General features: G+C 46.4%; 1 protein-coding gene across 1 annotated transcript in view; it reads right to left on the reverse strand.

Moving 5' to 3' along the window:
- Positions 1-19,984, reverse strand: part of gpc4 (glypican 4) — a 36,571-nt gene extending 16,587 nt beyond the window's left edge. The window contains exon 1 of the mRNA XM_062523977.1: positions 19,202-19,984. Within this exon, the coding sequence (XP_062379961.1) occupies positions 19,202-19,358 (157 nt within the window). The 5' untranslated portion in view covers positions 19,359-19,984. The remainder of the gene's footprint in view (positions 1-19,201) is intronic.
- Positions 19,985-21,227: the final 1,243 nt, after the last annotated feature.

The raw sequence follows: 21,227 nt of genomic DNA on the forward strand, positions 1-21,227 counted from the left end.
GAAAGCCTTCCTACAGCACCCTCATATCCACATGAGTTCAACACACGGCTCTTTGTATAAGGGGCAGTGGAGAGCTAAGGGGGGGGGGGGGGGGGGTCTTGTGGGATGACTGGAAAACGGGACGCGGGGGTAAGTAAAGCACACACGGGCCAATAAAAGCCCAGTTAGGAGCCGGGGGCCGCCACAGACCCGAGCGCTGGCCACTGCCCACCGACAGCCCCCCGCCTGCTGCTCAGGGCCACAAGGCAGGCAAACAAGCAGCCGCTCCTGCTGCACTCAACAAGCACCACCAACTGCCCACAGTCAGCAGGCTGCTCCAGCAGTGGCGGGCAGGCGCGGTGATGAGGGCCCCGATCAACACTACACCCCCCCCCAACCGTCACATCTGACAATGCCTGAGCAAAAAGAGAGAGAGCCGTCCTAATTGTGTCCATGTGTCGTGCTCACCAGCCACAATATTAAGAGCCTGCTGAAAAGTCAAGAGAGAGAGATTCAGAAAAACAAGTCACTCGGAGCCTTCTGAACAAACATGCTACTGTGTTTAATAGGGCCGCAGTGCGTTTGCACGAAAAACAGAGCTCGTTTCTCAGGGCGGACGGCGGCGGGCGGGAGAGGAGGAACAGAGCGCTGTTTGCTTCCATTGATTGCGCGCGGGGCCAAACATTGCCTGCTGATCCACTTGGCCAGGCCTCGCCAATGAAATGAGAGGAATGAGAGGAGGCAGAGGGCTTTTTTTTTTTTTTTTCCCGGCACATGATTAACTAAATAAGATCATAGTTCAGAGAGCTCCGGTCCAAGTCCTCGGTGACCTCAGGAAAGATACGCACACAAATAAGGCATCACTTTTAATTACCGCATGTCTTTCTGAAGCTTTTGAAGTAGTCTACAGCCCAGTTTGCACAAGGACCCTCATTAAACAAAGTACTTTTGGCACAGACAGCTTTTTATGACTATTGAACGCATCAGCCAAGTCTCCCCTGCTTCCCTATTAGCTGTAAACAGGTATCATTCAAAAGGCCTGGTCTGGACAGAGGGGTCAGAGGTCGCTAAATGAGGCTTTGGGCCAGCTCAACACACATGATCAGTTTCCTTCCCACTCCTCCCCATTCCCCAGGCGCCGCTTCCAAAACACCCTTTTCAATAAGGACTGTCCGCAAAGTTGGGAGTTGATTTAACACCGGCGTCCTCGTGACTCGGTCGGCGCAGGGCCCCTGGTCCTTGTGTGGCGGCCGTGCGGCTGAGCGAGCTCACAGCCGAGGCCGCTGCGTAAAGTCACTTCCCCTCGCTGTTCCCATATTACTCGAGCCCTGTTTACTGGAAAAGGAAAAGGGAGGAGAGCGAGGCCAGAAAAATGCCTTGTGGACAAAACCCAGATTAGCCCACATCCCCTCCCCGCCCCCAGTGCCACCCACCCTAACCCACGGCCAGACGGCCCTCAGCGCGTCACCCCTGCAGCACGACCCTGCAGGCTTAACCAGCGGGGTCAAAGGTTAACAGCCACTCCTCTGAGAAAGGCCACAGCCTCTGACCCTGCTCCAGCACTGGCCGGTGGATGCACCCACCCACCAGAACGAACACACACACACACACACACACACACACACACACACACACACACACACACACACACACACACACCTCACACACACCTCACACACACCTCACACACACACACACACACACACCTCTCTGGGGCAGAGAGGTTGTAAATTCCCGTTGGGATTATTTCAGGCCATCTTGCTGTTTGGTGGCCGTAAATCGGTCGGTCCGCCACATCAACAAGCCCCCCGCTGAAGAGACAGAGCGAGAGACCATCAGGCAGCCGTGGCATCCGGCTCTGCGGACGCGTTGGGAGGCGCCTATATGACAACAGCAGTACGGTGATCGACAGCTCGAACTTTTAAGAGCGGGCATTCAGTTGCTGTGATGACATGAACACTGGCCAATGTAATTTAGCCGGAGATAATGAAACACTCATTCTCTCTGTCAACACAGTTGTTTGTAGCGTAGCATGTCTTCCCCCCCCCCCCATCAGAGTCTCTGCTGTTCCTGTAAGCCCCACGGGTAGGCAACTCGGAAAACATCCTCATGGACAGCATTTTCTGCTTCAAATGTGTTGCGCTTTAACATTTGACCCAGAACCCAGAGTTGGAGGGGGGGGAAGACTTTCTTGGAAGGCCATCAGAGCGCACACTCCAAAACCCAACACTCTGGAATTCTTGTTAAGTAAAATGGCATGCAAGCCGAGGGCATAGTCTGTGGGCCAAAGCTACATTTGTTGCCTATTGTGAGCGCAAACAACCTTTGTACATTGCCCTGCACAGAGGCAAGGGCAGAGCCACACACCCTACAGTTGCTCTCTCACCCCCTCGAGGCGCTCCCTCTCTATGACTGCAGGGGGATGGGGCCTGCCATTTGTCAAGAGTCGAGCAGTCAGACTTTTCCGTTTCTGTCGGCCATTCGTGCAGTCCAGACCCCAGGACTGGATCAAAACAAGCTGTAGGACAGCAGCACTTGGCATCGGCTGCTCAAGACTGGAGACTGGTGATTACCATCGCTAGAGACATACTGGACGTCTTCCAGGGTGTCACTGAAAAGGCGTGTGTTAATTACTCGCGCTCGATCGCACAAAGATCTGCTACGAGCGAAACTTGACAGCAACAACAGGAATCCATATTGGAGCCCCAAGGTGGTAGTTTCTTAATGTTCAAAGTGGAGAAATTACAAGGGATGAAACGAAAAACCAATTCAGGAGGGAACATTAAAAGGCAGTAACTGACTATACATGTGATTTCTGAAATCACAGCACTTATGTTTTACAGTCGTCTGCTCAATTTTGGGTTTCGTGTTGAGGCACGAGGTTGTTTTTTCCCCTCCTCACCATGCCGCCCTGCCTGCTCGAATGCGCTCACTGAGCCTTCCCTGTTCTTTTCTCTTGCGTTCTGTGTGGCCCCAAGGCCATTGGCGAAAAGGCTGACCATTCGGTCAGACTCGCTATTCTCCACCCTTCCTTCTCTCCCCTCTCAGCGTCTGTGTGGCCCAAGGACATCCAGAGGGAGAAATAACTACAGGTTATCATTTGCTGCCTCAGGAAGACAGAGGTGAACCCTCGCAACCATACCACCATGACAACAAACAAACTTCTTGACTCTTCTGCACAAAAACAACAAACAACAAAATCCCCTGTCCCCCCAGTTCTCTAATAGTAAAGTAAGAAAAAGTATCAGTGCTGACTTACACTATTAAAGTTTAGTCTACTGTTGTGACAACTCTCTGGCTTGATGCTTCTGGGCTGTTTGGGGGGGCGCATAGAGAGAGACTTCAATGGCCTTCTTGGAAGAACATTTCGCCATTGTATTAATAAAACCGTGTTGGAACAAGAAGGTACAACGTGCACACGCTTAAGCTGTGTGGTTCGACCGCAAAAGAGAAAATGCTCAATAAGGATGTCTGTAACCGGAAACCATTATTAGAGGCCAGCTGCTCATATGGAGCTCATCAGCCCAGGGTATTACTTTCCCTTTCTTCCCCACTCCACCTCAGCCCCACATACTGGCATGACAAGTTTACAGCACTTTGGCCAACACAATAATGCTTTTCAGGTTCTCACATTCAAACCAAGCGGCTAAATGAGAATGTCAGGGGGTGCCTGGCTTCAGCCCACACTAGCAAGAAAAAAAAGGGGGGGAAATCAAAATGGTGGGCTTGGGGGGGGAAGTAGGTCATATCGTATGGAGAAAGGAGCGAAGCCAAGCGAGAGGTGGAGACATCATAATAACAGACTTTCTCTCTATGAGTCACACGGATCAGCCCCTTCTCAGGCCATCTTCACCAACCATGACAAGTGATGTATTAACTCCCTCCCAAAACTATTCTCTGACAGAAAAGTCGCTGCTTGCTTCCTCTGTTTGTTATGACGACGGCGAGATGTCAGCCGCTCGCAGACGTGGGATATCCGGGGTGTAACAAGTGATGATACGCGGCTGCAACTTGCAAGGACACCCTGAGTCTGGAGAACAAAAAGAGAGCAACGAGCCAATCACCCTCTTGAGAAGACTTAATGCGTGTCGACCTACCATACAGTGTTCTTCCACTCCCCCACCCCCTTTCCATTCCTAATATAACTCCCTACTGTGGAAGACTTAGAGCCCCTACTAGCGCAATGAGCACATGCTCGTAGGTCATTCTCTGAAAAACCTTTCCACCGGCCTTGTTTGTTCCACTGGGGCTTTCCTCTGGCAAATGAAGGTTGTACAGTACCAGGGTCTGGGGGCGAGGCTCATTAGGACCTCGTCCAAGGAATAATCACACATTATTAGCCATATCCGAGTGCAGCCAGCAAGCGATTGGACAGACATCCCATGTCACCCCCATGGGGCAGGTGTCGTGTTAACAAGGAAGCGAGTTAACGAGCAGGATATCCCGCGCAAAAACAGCCAGCGTGACCCTCGCACTCCATGGGAAGTTGCTCTTTCAGCACGGACGGACCTGGCTCGCTCACAGCACACCCGCCAATCACCCTCGTCCATTCAGTCGTACCATGACAACCTGTCTCTACTCTACTTGGAAGGTCTGCTGGTCACATGCTCACATTGAGAACATTGATGACCAGCCTTAATATAACTCATGGTCAGTCTAGTTTAGTCTGTAGGGAGGGGCAGCCTGGAAAGTTAAAGGTGAAAGTAACCTCCCCAACATCTCCTTTTCAGTTTCTCTGTGCGGTTCCTATCTGCGCAGGGAAACTGAGAGAGATGTCTTGACTCATGCGCTCATGCTCAAAGCACTCATTCATTTGCTCGTACAAGACATTACATGTGTGTGTGGTGGCATGTAGGCAGCACGGTTATGATTCATGCCTGTGAAGACCAAAGGCCAAAGCTCATGAGCACAACTCATGAACTAGTGAGCACTTCATGTCTCGTCCTGTTTGGAGCAGAGCACAACACTAATGGACCAGTTTGGACAAAAAGAAAAGCTGAAATTCATTACCACGTCGGTTCCAACCTTATTTAATCCATATAAAAGAGCACTTAACATTCTCCGTGCAATGGTTCAGGGAATAGGAATTTAACTTAAGGAGAATTCAATTTGGAGGGAGATATTTTACAGTCAGGCAGCCAGCCACAAGACCTTGGAAAGCATTTGTGCAAAATGATGTTTCCTTAAATAAATCAGGGATCAAAATCTTTCCCAAACACAGCTGTCAAAACACCAAACTGCCAAGGTTTGCTTTTCAGATGGCACGCGGTTGATAAAAAAAAAAGACACAAGAGTGCCGAGTCTCGGTAGACTTTATTAGAAACAATGTCAGCTTCCATTTTGTGCACACTTCAATTCTGTTGAAGGTGTTTGGATGCAGAGCTGACTCAAACCAGCAGCCAGCTCACAAGATTCCTGGAGTTGACCAGCAGCCTGAACATGTCCATTTCCATCTCTGGCAGAACATGTCTCTATGGGTGAACTAAGTCTTAAACATAGCTGATTGGAAGGTATGGACTGGTAAAAAATCGAAAATAATTCAACCTTGGTCAAAGCGTCAAACACATGTGAATTCATTCATAGTCAGACACACAAACACATAGGCCTCGCCCCGTGCAACCAGAATCCACCTCTGATTACGAACCCAGTCAGGGCCTCTGGCCAATTAAAACTGTCCACTGGCGAACATTCCAAAATGCTGTCATCCATGAACATTTACCCAGAGTGCCCTGGGGAGATTCCACAACATGGCTGTGGCCTCTCGCTCTCTGTCTGTCTCGCTCTCCCTCCCAGGTCCTCAGCCCGCCGTCTCCGGCTTTGTTTCTGCACACAAAAGCTCCCTGCCTGCCCAACTTCCCAGGTCAGCTCTTTGTGAATGCCTCAAGCAAGTCCACCACTCCTGCGCTCATTTAGAGTGCGGGGGCCGACGCGGTCGGACACTAGACCCCTGGAAACGTTCCCCCTGCTCGCCGCCTGCGTGAGCCGCTCCTTTCAAAAGACCACAAGACGCCCGGAGCTCTGGGCAATGGCTGATTGTGCACCAGCTAATGAAGTAGATGTCAAGGTGGGTGTAACATTATGCTGTAAAAGCACATTCACACAGAGCTATCAGAGCACAGCCACGGGTCCTTCTGGGTGGAACTGGACAGACTGGCTCAAGTGAACAGAGCAAGGTTCAGGTGGAAGCAATTATACCCCCATCACCCACTTTTCTAACAGTTAGCCTCCTCTCTCCCATGAAGCAGGACACACACTTCTATAGAACACGGAGAGAGTGAGAGGGAGAGCGAGAGAGGAGGGGGCTGGAGGTTGTAATTGCAATGAGTCAGTAGGTAAGCAGAGAAATGACAGTTTGGAATGTGCCGTTTATTTACCCGTGTGGAAACAGAAGGGCAAAGAGGGGAGCAAGAAAGAGCAGCGAGGAAGAGGAGGACGACAAAGAGGAGGGCCGCATGAAGGAGGCACAGGAGACGTTGACGAAACCTGTTGGCAACAGCTCTGAACGTAATGAGCGTGTTTGAGAATTCCCCGGGACATTTCCCAAAGGAGCTCCGGCGCACACACACTCGCACAAAGACGCGCGGCAGCCGGCTGCGAGCGCAGGCCACTGGAGGGAGCAGAGGGAGGAGAGGAGAGGGGAGCGGAGCGGAGCGGAGCCGACGTGAGAAACTGGAGGGATGACTGAGCAATGACAATACATACATCACCTAAAATAATCAGTCAGGAGCCCCGGGCAGCCCTGACCAAAGCTCAGAGGACTCAGTTAGCCAGGCTGCCAGAGCAGCTCCTGCTCCACAGCAGCACAAAGATATTCACGCTGGACTCATTTCAACAAACATTCCACCAATCCAGTTTAAGCACATCTAACACACTACTACATGTTACAAAAGCGGAACTACATCTAGATCTACTTCTCAGTGGATTCCATGCTTGGTTCAGACAATGCAGAGCCATCCCTAGGGCTCTGGGACAATGCATTAAGTCAGTGTAAGAGAATATCAAGGTGTATTCTAGGGTGAATTTAAATGATATCTGTCAGAAGAGTGAACTGGTCTGTATTTGTGAGATCTTCAATGCCTGGCTTACCTGCATCCTGTAGTTAAAAGACTGTGGCCAGAACTCACCCCCTCTAACTGCCCACCATCTTTCAGATGACATTTGAACACACACCATGCCTTGATTAACCATCAGGCAACAAAGGGTTCACTGGGCTGACCTCCCCTCCTTTCAGTGGGCAAATGAGAAATGCTCATGTCACCTTTTATTCTTTACAAGCCTGCATGTATGCACACAGACTTCCTAATCTCTTTCCACTGGGTTACCACTCATTAACTCCCTGCATCCTGAGCTGCTTCACAGGCCGCGCTGGATGTGCCTCAATGTTTTCTGGAATGTGTGTGTGCGTGTATGCGTGTGTGTCTGTGTGTGTGTGGGGGGGGGGGGGTATTCTTGCATGCTCCTGTCTTGTGTGTGGGCACATAAGACTTTCTGGCAAATTTGCAGAGACAGCCCCAGTCTCCCCAGACACAATAACAGAACACACCTGAGTAAAGTATGATTACGAAAGAAAAGAGACGGGTACGCAGACTCCGACATCAGCCACTTATCTCCAAACCTCAACCTCTCTCCACCGAATAATGACCCTCGGCACAGATATGAACACATCTCACAGGTGAAGCGCACTCAGCCTCTACGGCCGAGGAGCTCTGAAGCCACGGAGAGGGAATTCCAGATGACTAGTGAAGTTGAACCCATTTAAATGTCATGATTACTGTGCAGAGGCAGAGCACACGGATTAAGCAAAACACACAAAAACACTAATTATAGACCAAAAGAAAATAACCAGGCTTCTTCTCAAACAATTAAAAGAACCTCAAGTTTAGAAATGGGCTCAATGAATTCGCCCATTCTTGTCCAGTCTTGTCTCTGAGAACTTTAGCGTCATTCTTGTCTTTCTCTGCCACTCTGCTCACCAGGCAATAAAATGCTTTTCATCTACAACTGAACGCACTTAACCTCCATCAAGTGAAAGCTTTTAAAAGTGTTTAACACACAAGCCCCCCATTTTGATCTTTGTCAGTAAAAGCGGTCCCTTGTAAGGCCAGGCACTTGCTTAGAGCCTTTACAACTGTGGCATCTTCTACAGGCTAAAGCTGACCAGATGTGAGATTGATGGACAGGCTCTGCTCTTGGCTTTGGTGTATGTGTGTGTGCTTGTGTGTTTGTGCAAGTATGTGTGTGGGTGTGTGTGTGTGTTTGTGTTGTATGTGTGTTAGAGTGGAAGTGCCCCACAGGAAGGGATGAGGTCAGTAACAAGCTCATATTTCCTCAAAGACCTCAAAGCTACGGGAGCAACAAAGATTACGATATACCTGTTTAGCCTTAGAAACAGGATCGCGCCGGGGCTGGTGGGAAGAAACCCACTATTAGCCAACTGTCAAAAGGAAAGGCTACACCAAGGTTTCAGTTCTTAACTCAATAAGCCTTCATCCTACACGACGGACATGTCCATTTTGCGGGAGATATATGGCCAGGTATGTCGATAAATCAATCACCCCACTGAGGGCAAGCCGACGGCTTTCAACAGCTTCGGCAGGGATCAGAGCTATCAGTCCCAGACTTCTTTTAAGAAAACCATATTTAGATTCCCAACCCCGAAGATTTCCCCCATAAACCTCAGAGGGGAATACTCCAAAAACAAAACGGGGGTGATTTGTTACTCTTCGCCGAGGACTTCCAAAAAAGCCATCTCGAGCAACGTAGCCAGCGGGACGGGAGCCGAACAGCTCTGTGTGAGCTGGGGTTTGGACGAGGCGGCTTCCTCCTCCGCAGTCAAACACGACGAAGCCCTCGTGAGGGACGCTGGGGAGAGCGGGTGAGTGGGTGGGGGGAGGCCCGCTAGAAGCCCTAATAGGGCTAGACTGTGGCTTTTTCATACTTTGCGAGCACTTTTATGACATGTTCAAAAGAGAGCACTGAAACAAAAAAAAAGAAAGAAAAAGCGAGCGAAAGTCAGAAAGGGGATTAGGTAATTGCGTGTGCCGTTAAGTTGGGATGGCGAGAGTGTGGGCGAGGCAGCGTGAGGAATGAGGCTGAGGCTGAGCTAAGCGCCTGCACAGCAGCTTCATCAGGAGGAGGAGGAGGAGGAGGAGGCGGGGGGGGGTTACGCCACGTAAAGCCAGGGGAGTAATTAGCAGGGATTACGGATCCTCTGGCGTCTCTCAGCACTGAGGAAAGCAGCCCAGGAGAGAGCCAACAGGGACAAGCAAGCAGCTGGCCCTAGGTCAGCCCTGGCAGACACCGCCTAGATGCCAATTATCATCATCATCATCATCATCATCATCATTCCTGCTAGAGTTGTACTCAAGTCTCATTAACACTTCATCTACTCTACCCTTCCAGCAGAAGGGGCTTTCATTTGAAGGCCAAGTCCTCAAAGGAGCAGTGCAAGTTGTTGGACGACGTTGAGATGAGAACGAAGGGGCTGTGGAGGCACAGGCTAGACCAGATACTCCGCCACATACACACAGCTGGCCGAGTGACACCAGCTCCGACTGACAGTTGGACAAAGCATCTCGGATATCACAGCAACGGAGAGAACACACACACACACACACACACACACACACATACACACACACACACACACACACACACACACACACACACACACACACACACACACACACACACACACACACACACACACACACACACACACACACACACACACACACACACACACACACACACACACACACACACACACACACACACACACACACACACACACACACACACACACTTCCTTCAAAGGAATTCAGTTGGGAGAGGCAGCAAGAAAAAAAAAAGAGGGGGATGGAAGAGTTGGAGGGAGGTATAGAGAGCGTCCAGAACTGTATCCAAACCAGCCGCTCTGTTGCTCGGAACACCTAGCGACAACATAGCAGAGCTCTGCAACGCCCGCTGACAATGCAAAGGGAGGAAGGGAACAATTTGGTATTAAAATCATCTGGACGCCTTCCCACGCACAGGGACACTGAAGAACAGACAGTGGGGTGGCGGAGGAGAGGGGGGCAGAGAGAGTGGAGCGAGGAAAAGAAGCGAGCAGGACAGCACACCAGCATTCAAAAGACGAGGGGAAAATAGTGCTCAATGCCTACAAAGGCAACGGAGGGAGGAATTAGGGAGAAAAAGCACGGACATAAGAAACAAGCGGGTAAAGAAAACAAGCTCTGCAAAAACACGAGGTCTACAAAGGGGAGAAAGACGAGAGAGTTGAAAAGGCTACATTGGGCTGAGCCGCTAGTTTGTGTGTGTGTGTGTGTGTGTGTGTGTGTGTGTGTGTGTGTGTGTGTGTGGAGGGGGAAGGGTAAGAGAGCTTCAGCAGCATGCAAATGCTAAGTGTTAACAAGGCATTTCAGGGGCAACTTTCTATCTACCCACAAGCCACAAATATAGCGCCAGGTCTATCCAAGTAGCAATCAATCACGGAGGAGTTTGTACAAGACTACACACACGGATACAGTGGCAACTTCCCAACACATTTCTCCACTGACCATTCAGCAGCATGTAAGCATGTGACTCTGGATGCATGTGGAGTCAGAGAGGGGATACTAGAGCCAGAGGCTGTGTTCATACAAGCATTTACTCCACCAGAGTCAATCTCTGTGTGTGTGTGTGTGTGTGTGTGTGTGTGTGTGTGTGTGTGTGTGTGTGTGTGTGTGTGTGTTTGTGTATGTGCACATGAACCTGCATGACAGCGAGACAGTGACTCAGAGCAGATATATTCAGCCGCAAGGCATTTGACTGATAGCTGCATTCTACCACACGTCTCTCTCTCTCTCTGTCTCTCTCTCTCTCTATCTCTCTCTCACACACACACACACTCTCTGTGCAAGACAGTTGCTGTTTTTTCGAGCTGCCCTGTTCGTTCCTCCTGATCTCTGTCTGTGTGTCTCTTCTTCTGTCCATCAAACGCTCTCGCTGCTCTCTTTCACTCAATGGCCGGGCCAGTCAATTCGCTCCCTCTCGCACTCGGCCTCTTTGTTGTGGCCGTTCCCAGCTCCTGGCTCCCTGTGTGAGGGTCTTGGTGGTCTTCTGTGGAATGCGGCGGGGAGGGGGACGGACAGGGGGGCTAAAGAAGGGCTCCCTATTGTTCCCACACACAGCATCGACCCCCTGCTGGGCTGTCGCTCTCTGGGGCCGGCAGGGCGGGGGGGGGTGTAGGGGGGGTTGTAAGCACACCAGCGCGGCCCAAGCCAAACCTCTCAGTGACCAGGCCTGAGCGCATGGAGGGCAGCACCCGCCGTTTCCTTGAGAGGATGTTGCCTGCCACGGCCTGTGTTCACAGGCTGGTGTGGGAGCGGAGCTTATCTCCGTGGCGGACCCAAACATGCATGCCTGATCACAGGTCTGCTGCAGGAGGGGGAAACGGCTCCACTGCCGGCTGCACGGCCAACAGGAAACTGATAGGGTCCCCGCCACGTGGCCTAACATCAGCCAACGGACTGACCTCACCTGAACGACGCCCGCCGACACAAGGACGCACGTGCGCCGACGCAAACAAGCCCCGACACTCACATTCACAAGACATCTTGCGCCTAATAGGAAAACTCAATTTGGAGCAGCAGCAGCAGGGTCACTAGGGACCCAACAGACACAACTCCAGCCTGTCTGACTCCACTCCTCCACTCTACAAGGGGGAGAAGGGGAACAACACTGACAATGCAGCATCTCCATATTTTTTCAGTTCAGTTTCATATTGATACAACTGTGCCAAGTATTGCGATATTTACTTAGTATCAGGATTAATTTTATTTTAGCACTACTCAAATAACTCCTAAGATGAAGTCCACAAGATGGCACAACACCTCGTTATTATCTCACGTCACAGGGGAAATTGGAAAGGAAGTTGGACCAAGTAAATATCCTCCTAGGGTGGCTGCAGATACGGCAAGCTACATTTACAGTCAAACTGTTCTTAAAGTAATTGAATAACAAAGCAGACAGTGGTCGAAGTGATGAGGAATGTTTCAGCAAAAGTGAGCACTGAAAAGTCTTACCAAGACTACATTGCTTCATGGCACCCTGACATTAAGTTATGGTAGTAATTACAGACCAATAGATATGGGATATTAAAGGCCGATACCAATTTCCACATTTGATTTCAAAACACGATAACCAATATTATTAACAATAGCATCATGTATTTAGGGTCTCTCAGGTTTGAGCTGAGTTGCAACCATGACCCAGCTGGAAGCTTGAAACGAGCGGTTCTGCGCAGAGGGGGAATTTGGAGGATGCATGTGACACTATAAAGTTGCAGAAATAGGGTGACCACCAGCCAGACTCCAAAATGGAGGACAGGTTGTGTCTTAAAGTGAGGCTAAATAGGTCACAATGAGGACACCCCCTAGGTTGTGCTCGTAGGCCTATTCCTATTGGGGGTTCATTTTCACTCAGCCCCATGCTTACAGGTTAGAGCAGCTACACTGTCTCAATCATATCCATACCTCAGATGTGGCTCAAACCACGCGGCAACCACACTTGTTTTTTCTTTCTGTTTGACGCAGAACGATCACTGTTTGGCTTTCCTTTACTTCATTTCAAGATAATTACATGTCGTTAGAAACACTGATACCAATAGATTGGCAAATATCTTAACCGTTTAGCTAAACCGATTTATCAGTCAGGGTCTAGTAGTAATGTATTTGAGGACGAATAATAGTTCATTAGTAAAGAAGTCTGTGTAGCATGAAAAGTAAAAACCTTTGACACATGGGCTGATGCATTAATGAAGCAGAGCTCAGCATGTAATTCCCCTGATACTGAGATGTGAGAAAACAGAAATGCCTCCTGGAAGAGCACTCCAAATGAAAAAGCATTTGCTGGGAGGTTTGCGGAGGTTGATATTTTGGTGAGAAAGTAAAACAGAATGAGTGAGTGGTGAAGCTGAATAATCTTTAGATTTCACCAGGACAGATTAACTGAACAAGTTAAACAATGGCAACCAGTGAGCATGTCTTGCTTGGTTTAATATTTAACAGTTTAAGAGCGTGTTCAGACCGGAGGGCCATAAAGCGTAGTCAGCTCGCCGCACACTCCTCCTTTAAATGGCTCAACCGGCCCACAGTGTCCTACTTCTCCTGCACTTATCTTATCTCACTAATGACATGGTATGGCAATATCAGGACCCCTTTATTTGCCAAACATCCCAAACATGGATCACAGAGCACTCGTGTGTGTGCGTGTGTGTGTGTGTGTGTGTGTGTGTGTGTGTGTGGCGCGGACACACACCACACTTGCTGCTACGTGATACCCTTCAGAGCTGGTCTGGGGCCAGCTTTTGTGTTGCTCATAATGGTTTAGGGGTCTGAACCAGGGGTGATGAGAGCTGATCCTAACACAGCTGTTTTAAAAAAGTAACCGGAGCAGCACGCACACAAAGACAGGCCAAGTCTAAAAACTCCTCTATTGAGAGGCCTGTCCTGGGTCTGAGTCACCACGGCTCTTGCTGACTCTCTTTGAGTTTCAGTCATAACCCAACAGGCTGATTATGGATGATCCTCCGCTATGGAGAGTACAAGGGAAGGGGAGAGGGGGGAGAATAAACACCCATCTGTGAGCTTTGATCTTGGCCATTGTCCATACCTGAGGCATGACATAAGACCCGGCTGCCAGGGTAAAGAAAAACAGATTTCAGATGGAAAAGGGGAAAGGAGTGAGTAGGGGAGGTGTGTGTGGAGGGGGGGGGGGGGGGGAGAAAAGTGTGCGGGCCAGCTTCAGAAACGAGAATTTGTTGACATGGGGAGATCCCAATCTAGCCAGTGTTAACTGGCCCCAATTTTTCTTTTACAATTTCTTTTGAAGATCCAACGCATGGCCACTGAGCAGCAGGCACTCGACACATACATTTTCCACCATGGGCCTTGATTGACTACCACGGGCAATGAGGAGCTTTTTCTGCTGGCAGAAGAACCACCCTCCCTTGGGCAGCGTGAGGGATTAGAGGGATATGAAAGCCCCTGTACTCCGAGACAGGTTATGTGCACCATAAGTCTTCTGCTATGGAAGGGAGAGTGGAGTCTAGAGTGGAACTCCAGATTGTAGAAAAAAACAGCATCTCCCACATACTGCTGGGTCATTCCACCTCAATTCAACGGATTTTAGAGAAAATTTCTGCTTGACCATCTCAGATTTGCTTCAAACTTTTACCACCTAAAGAGTAACCATTTAAACTAACTTAGCCAAAATATTAGATTGGTATACCTAATACATCCAGAGAAAAAAATTTTTGAACATGGTACCCCCCTTCTGATTTTTGGCACATTGGCGCCCTCATCTAAATCTGCAGCAAAGTTCAGATGCCATTATCTCAAAAAGCTTTCAAGCTAAAGACCTCAAATTTTCTGTGAATAATGATTGCTACGTATAGATTCCACATATTCATTCGTAAGCCGTATGTGTTGACACTGACTGTCTTTCCATCTTGTGAAATCAGAAGAAAAAATGCAGATTTTTTTCAAACCCCCACATTGGGTGCCCCATTACACAATTTATAAACAAAATGTTTGGCAAATGGTTATGTCTCTCTACAGAAGTGTTTAAGCTGTTTTTGAAAAAGTAATTAAGAGGTGTCTATATTGCTTTTTTGTTGGAAGTATTGTAACACAAAACTGAAAAATAATCATTTTGGATGATATTGTATCTCCCCATTACAGAGGTATGACAAGCTATACCAATGAATTGAACACATCTCCAGAAAGAGTATGGAATGGGCTTTCAGACTGTGAAATTTCAAGATGGTATTATGGTTATGGTTATTGAAATGTTATTTTTGAAATATTGGTCTACCATAACAGCACATTGCTGATATCACTAAATAGTGACATCTAGTGGCATTAAATAGTGGCAGCAGCAATTTATTCAGGAAATACAGAAAATATTGTATTAGTTCATCACCCAGCAAGTAAATGAAAAAAATAAATGTTTAACAGAATAAGACATAAACATCTGATACTTAGGAATAAGACAAGGATTATTAAATCATGAAATAATAGCACAAAAAGCAATGCGAATTGTTGTAATAGACCAATATTTAGAAAATAAAATTTAAATAACTTCAGCCATAATACCATCTTGAAATTTCACAGTCTGAAAGCCCATTTCATACTCTTTCTGGAGATGTGTTCGATTCATTGGTATAGCTTGTCATACCTCTGTAATGGGGAGATACAATATCATCCAAATTGATTATTTTTCAGTTTTCTGTTACAATACTTCCAACAAAAAAGCAATATAGACACCTCTTAATTACGTTTTCAAAAACAGCTTAAACACTTCTGTAGAGAGACATAACCATTTGCCAAACATTTTGTTCATAAATTGTGTAATGGTGCACCCAATGTGGGGGTTTGAAAAAAATCTTCAATTTTTCTTCTGATTTCACAAGATTGAAACACAGTCAGTATCAACACATACAGCCTACGAATGAATATGTGGAACCTATAGATAGCAATCATTATTCACAGAAAATTTGAAGTCTTTAGCTTGAAAGCTTTTTGAGATAATGACATCTGAACTTTGCTGCAGATTTAGATGAGGGCGCCAATGTGCCAAAAATCAGAAGGGGGGTACCATGTTCAAAACATTTTTTCTCTGGATGTATTAGGTATACCAATCTAATATTTTGGCTAAGTTAGTTTAAATGGTTACTCTTTAGGTGGTAACATTTTGAAGGAAATCTGAGATGGTCAAGCAGAAGGCATTTGTTGAATTGAGGTGGAATGACCCTGCTTCCTTCCTTCAGCTCCAGGACTCGTTAGCTTAGCCTTGACCTACACCCCTCAAATCCTTTTCACAGTTTAAATTCATACATCAACACTCCGAATAATTGGAGTTTTCGGAAAAAGGGCATGACTTCATCTTCTCAGCAAATTAGCCTTTAAATCTTTGTAATTTATCACCTGTTGAACATACCAATCTCTGTAATGCGTAAAGTGGGTAGAGGGAAAAGCACAGGTGACCATAGTCATGCAGAAATGGGCTAAAACTAGGGCTGCAACAAACTATTACTTTCAGTTAGTTGTTTGATCGATAAAATGTCAGAAAATGGTAAAACAAAAATGTCTATCGATGTTTAGCAAAAGCCAAGACTATACTGAAATGTCTTGCAAAGCCGAAAATATCTAAGGTCAAAAGGCTGTAATCAGAGAAATTCTTGGTGTTTTTCTTTTAAAAAAAATACAATAAAATAAATGACACAAACAGTTTTCCAAAATAGTTGGTGATTAATCTAATAGTTGACAACTAATCGATTAATTGTTGCAGTCTTAGCTGATGCTACACACAGACTGATTCTGGAGAACTGACATTTTAGCTACATTTTAGAAACTAACAGTTTCATGAGGAACTGAACAACACGCCTTACCTAGAGATCCCTAGAGCTACAACCACAGCTAATCATGCATCATCATACTTAATGATAACTACATGAAAGTGCACTTGCCAGTTGGATTCATAATGGCAAATCTGGCTCAGACACCAGACCTCGAACAATCTCATTAATGAGAAGAATGTCTAGGAGTGAGAAGTCACCGACTTCACACTCAAATCTTCAGGACCCACCCACTATTGAAAAAAAAGTGTTCAGTATTCCCATGTATCAACAAGCACATTAGCCTAAAAGTGTGTGGACTGGAAAAGATTATGTTTAACAAAAATGGCTGGGATACATGTCAGGTACCTCAGGGCCAAAGAAAATCACATCCTTTCCTATTTCTCCACTCTAGACTAGTGTGGCTGAGGGTTTGGTTTGGTTTGGTCTCATTGCACCCAGCGTCTTGTTTTAGACACACCATCACCGCACACACAACTGTCAGATTAGTTAGATTGGTGGAGATACATTATCATCTCCTAGTCATGAAGCAAACAACAGATGCTTGTGGCTTGTGGAGAAAGGCAGTTTTGTGGTTTCAGCTGCAGTACATTCCCAACATTTAGATTTATGGCAAGAAAGCAAGTAAAGACATCTTAATAAATAGTACTTTCAGTGACAGTGGATTTAGGGCTTGATAAACTGGAATGCAACATGAAAAATGTTTGTGAGTAAATCTAAATGTTGGTGTGACGACCAGAAAGGAAATGGGCTATAGTTACCGTGAGACAAACAGAAACATATTCTAGACATATGTTTGGTTTGCCCTGCAAGTCTGACGTACACAACCCTATTCATGTCAGGTCATGTCCAAATGAGAGCTTGGAGAATAAATGTTTTGACTAGCAACTGAAGTGCACCAACTTTGGAAATGAATAGCCAGGCAAGAGGGACACTACCCGTTCAATTAGGTTTCCTCTGCCGACCATTTTCTCCCTGACAACTGGTAGTTGTTCACATGGACCAGGTTTTTGTCTGTGTCCTTTCAGATTGTTCTCTATTTTGAGTCCTCACACCTTTGGTGACCACGGAGCCATTCCGCCTCTGCTGGATCAATTATATCACACAACAAAGAGGCGCTCACTTCGGCCAGCCTTACACCGGGCCTGGCTGAGCATGGCGGCCATTGTGGAGGGCACACTCACATGGAACACACACACACACACCAAACCCTTATTATTCACTCTTTTGGAGCCATTCACAACAACACAGGAGATCTGCTACAATAAAAACCTAACCAATGCAGACATGTTGAGGTACATTCAATTACGTCTGGCACAACAATGATGCAAAAAAGGAAGACAATGGGACTTGTGACCTTTTAAAAAATGCAAGATAAATGAGAGGAAACAAAGGAGCTGCCTAACCTGAGCTGTATTTACAATTCTCAGCTGATGAGCTGTGGCCCAATCTGTCACACTGATAATGGAGGTGATGGACAGATACTGAGGCCAGCCTAATCAGGGGAGATATTCTAATGCATTTATGCAAATGTTGTCCATCAGCCAGCGCTAGATTAGGTGAGGCCGTAGCTCTAAGGCAAGTAAGTCAAATGCTCATATTGCAATCAGTCATTTACAACATGGCCTGTCTGAGGAGAGCTGCTTTTACAGGGGTTTCACTGAAGCCAAAAGTCAGAGCAGAGGATATGGGGAGAGAGTTTGGAGTCTGGAGTCTGGCCAATGGCTGGGTTTTTAAATAAGCGAAATGTAGACTGTTTGAAACAGATCACATGTGTATGAGTGTCAGCTGGAGCAATAACGTGTTATGCCTAATGACTGTGAAAGAATGAATAAGCAAAAAATCTAAAACAGACATAGAAATGGAGGCGGTGGAAATAGGGGTGGGATCTAGAGTATGTGGGGCATGGAGGGGGATTTCTTAACCCCCCCACCCCGACACAGGATTGCCAGGCTAACATTCAGGAGGAAATGTGGATCCCAGAAGTCTAAAAAAAAGTTTCCATTACTCCAGTTGAATAAAACAGCCTCTGTAAACAAAACGTATCCCTAGGCTAACTGTTCTTATCCCGTCTGGCCTTAATGGGTCAAGATTTTACATTCTGCATACCCACATACCAGACCCAGGCCTGGCCTAATTCCTTTCTACAGATTTACATGATCTTGTTGTAAGTGAAATGACAGTACACTTGGAGTGAACAAAGTATTTCGCATACATGTAATCTCATCTGTCCCCATTCATGCAGGTACTTCTTTTGTGGCACAAAACTGAGGTTACAAACAGAGGAACGCACAGGAAGTCTTCGTATAAACAGGGACACCATTGCCGAATTGCACTGCTCTGATTTGTTCCTGTCGTTCCCTTATTAATTATAGAAGAATAGAAATATTAATCTAGTTACGGATAATAAGGGACAGGCTATGATAAAACTTTAAAAGTCATTCTTCAGATGTCGATAACCTTGCATATCCGAGCCATGGGCAATATTTAAGATAGCCAATTCATTCTTCACCTTAAAACATTAAGTCCACTGGACCACATACCAACTTTTGTTATCGGTCATTAGGCCTGCATTACCTAAACGGTTGCATACCTAACTTGAACAGTAATAAGATCATAAAGTTGGTAAATTGTTAACTGTAACAATTTCAAAAATGAGTCGGATACTCAAATTGCAACTGTATCTGTTTTATAACATTCCGGCTACGTTTAACAAGACATGGTTTGCTGACTAAACAGACCTGAAATTAACGGAAACTAAAACAGCCATTTGAAGGGAAAATGCGTTACACTGTGAGTGAAAATGATTGTAATGCAACTCACCGTGAACCCCTTTGTTAGGTACATCGTTGACATTGAAACCCTTGGAACTATACGCTTCTTTCACATCATTGCAGTTCTTCGTCTTCGACTCTGCTTTCGCCGAGACGAAAATCACGGCCAAAATGTAAAGTACAGAAAGCGCAACAGTCGACTTCATTGCGATGATGAAAGTCCCAGATATACAAGTACAATGCCAAGGGATGAGAAGCGCTTTGCTTGAGATTTAACTACAAAACAAATCCAAATCCGACGTTGGATTTCCTCATGGAGATGGGCTGTGTATATCTTGTTCGATGATGTGTTTTTACCTCGCCAGTCCAACGCAATAAAGTTAGCTAACAAGTTGGTTGACTAACCTAGCTGTCGCTAACTAACTTGAGTTTGCGTGTCCATGTAGTTCTTTGACGCGTTAAAACTCCTTCAACTTCGAACGAAATGTCTGCAAAGTTTGGCTTAAACGGACACACTTCAAGACAGAAATAAGTCCGTTCAACAGTCTTTTCTTCGTCTGAGATGTGGTGAGGTGCAAAAAAACCCACGATACAAAAAGTAAAAAACAAAACCGGGAGACTTGGAAATGCGCTCGTCTTAGATATCTTTGCAAAATAGCTTGTTGCGTGTTGTGTTGCGTCCTCTTTGAACAAAGTTCCAAATGATTACTTGATCAATGAAATGAAAAAGTTGTGTAGAGAACTTCTAAGTTTTCTGTACAAACGTTCTACGACAGGACGCTGACTGTAGTTACCGTGTGCTAAAATCCAAAGGCTGAACGCATTGCGAGGACTGAAGTGGCGAGTTGGATTGCGCGATCACGCACGGAGTTCCGGATAAAGAAAGGGGCGCGCAAAATACCTGGGGTGGATTTTGGAGCCGGGGGCTTGACAATTTGAGCACCCATATACAAAAACTGTGGTTTTGAGGAAAGGATCTCTGCGACCTTAATGCACCGCTTTGGTTTTCAACTTACAATGACGTTTTTTTTTTTTTTTTTCAATCAATTATTTTATAATTTCTCATTTGACGTTTTAGTTTTAGAGTTTTAGAACATAAAAAGTTATTCTCACTTGTAAGGTCTCTCAACATGTCTGGTCTATTTTTCATTGTTAAATAAATTAGAGTAGCCTACTGAAAAGGTTTGTATGTGTTGCGTTTGCTTACTGTAAAGAGTGCATACAATATTCAGGTATGGATAAAGTCTTCATTAATAGGCTACTGATCACTGTCTGCACCTGCATCCACCAATTCTGTAGAAACAAAACTCTTGGAGGTCGCATCAGCACATAGCCTTTCACACAGGCACAATGGTGTTGAATTTTACATACATATGCTTGTAGTGATACACATCCACCAAGTGCTAATCCTCCTGCTGTCACAGACGCAAGCAAATAGCAGCGTGCCTGCCATGAGCAACATATCATGCACAGGTGACACCAACAGCAACAATTTCTGGGTTGCTTCGTGTCATGAAATGTGACACAGTGTTGCGAGGTTGGCTCTGTGTCCAGCTGACTTGTGACATTAGCCTGGGAAGGGAAGTACTTGTGGAATTTAAATCATGCTTTATGATGAGCAATGGCTGAATGCCTCAATCTGAGCGTGACAGCTTGTATTGACGACACACAGTCTAACTCCAGCTCTGAGGCTAGTGCTGAAGGTGACACAAACCCAGTATGCTATAATGAAAAATCCTTGTCTGGCTGCTACCAGTGTGTGTGTGTGTGTGTGTGTGTGTGTGTGTGTGTGTGTGTGTGTGTGTGTGTGTGTGTGTGTGTGTGTGTGCGTGTGTAGTCCGTTTTTATTTTTGTGAGTATCTGGGCTTGGGTGTGGTGACCCCTGTTCCAGTACTGACCACTGTTGGCAGTGGAGAATGAGGAATATGTCCAGCTACAAATGCTTCGCACATTTACCAAGACTGCAATTGGCAGTGTCCTCTGCCATGTACAAGTGTGTGAACTGACCCAGTTGTGGCTGTGAGATCATATGGAAGAACACAGAAATATGTAACTGTCACCACACTACAGGCTAT

Source organism: Sardina pilchardus, chromosome 21 (assembly GCF_963854185.1).
Source record: "Sardina pilchardus chromosome 21, fSarPil1.1, whole genome shotgun sequence".
Taxonomy (NCBI): domain Eukaryota; kingdom Metazoa; phylum Chordata; class Actinopteri; order Clupeiformes; family Clupeidae; genus Sardina; species Sardina pilchardus.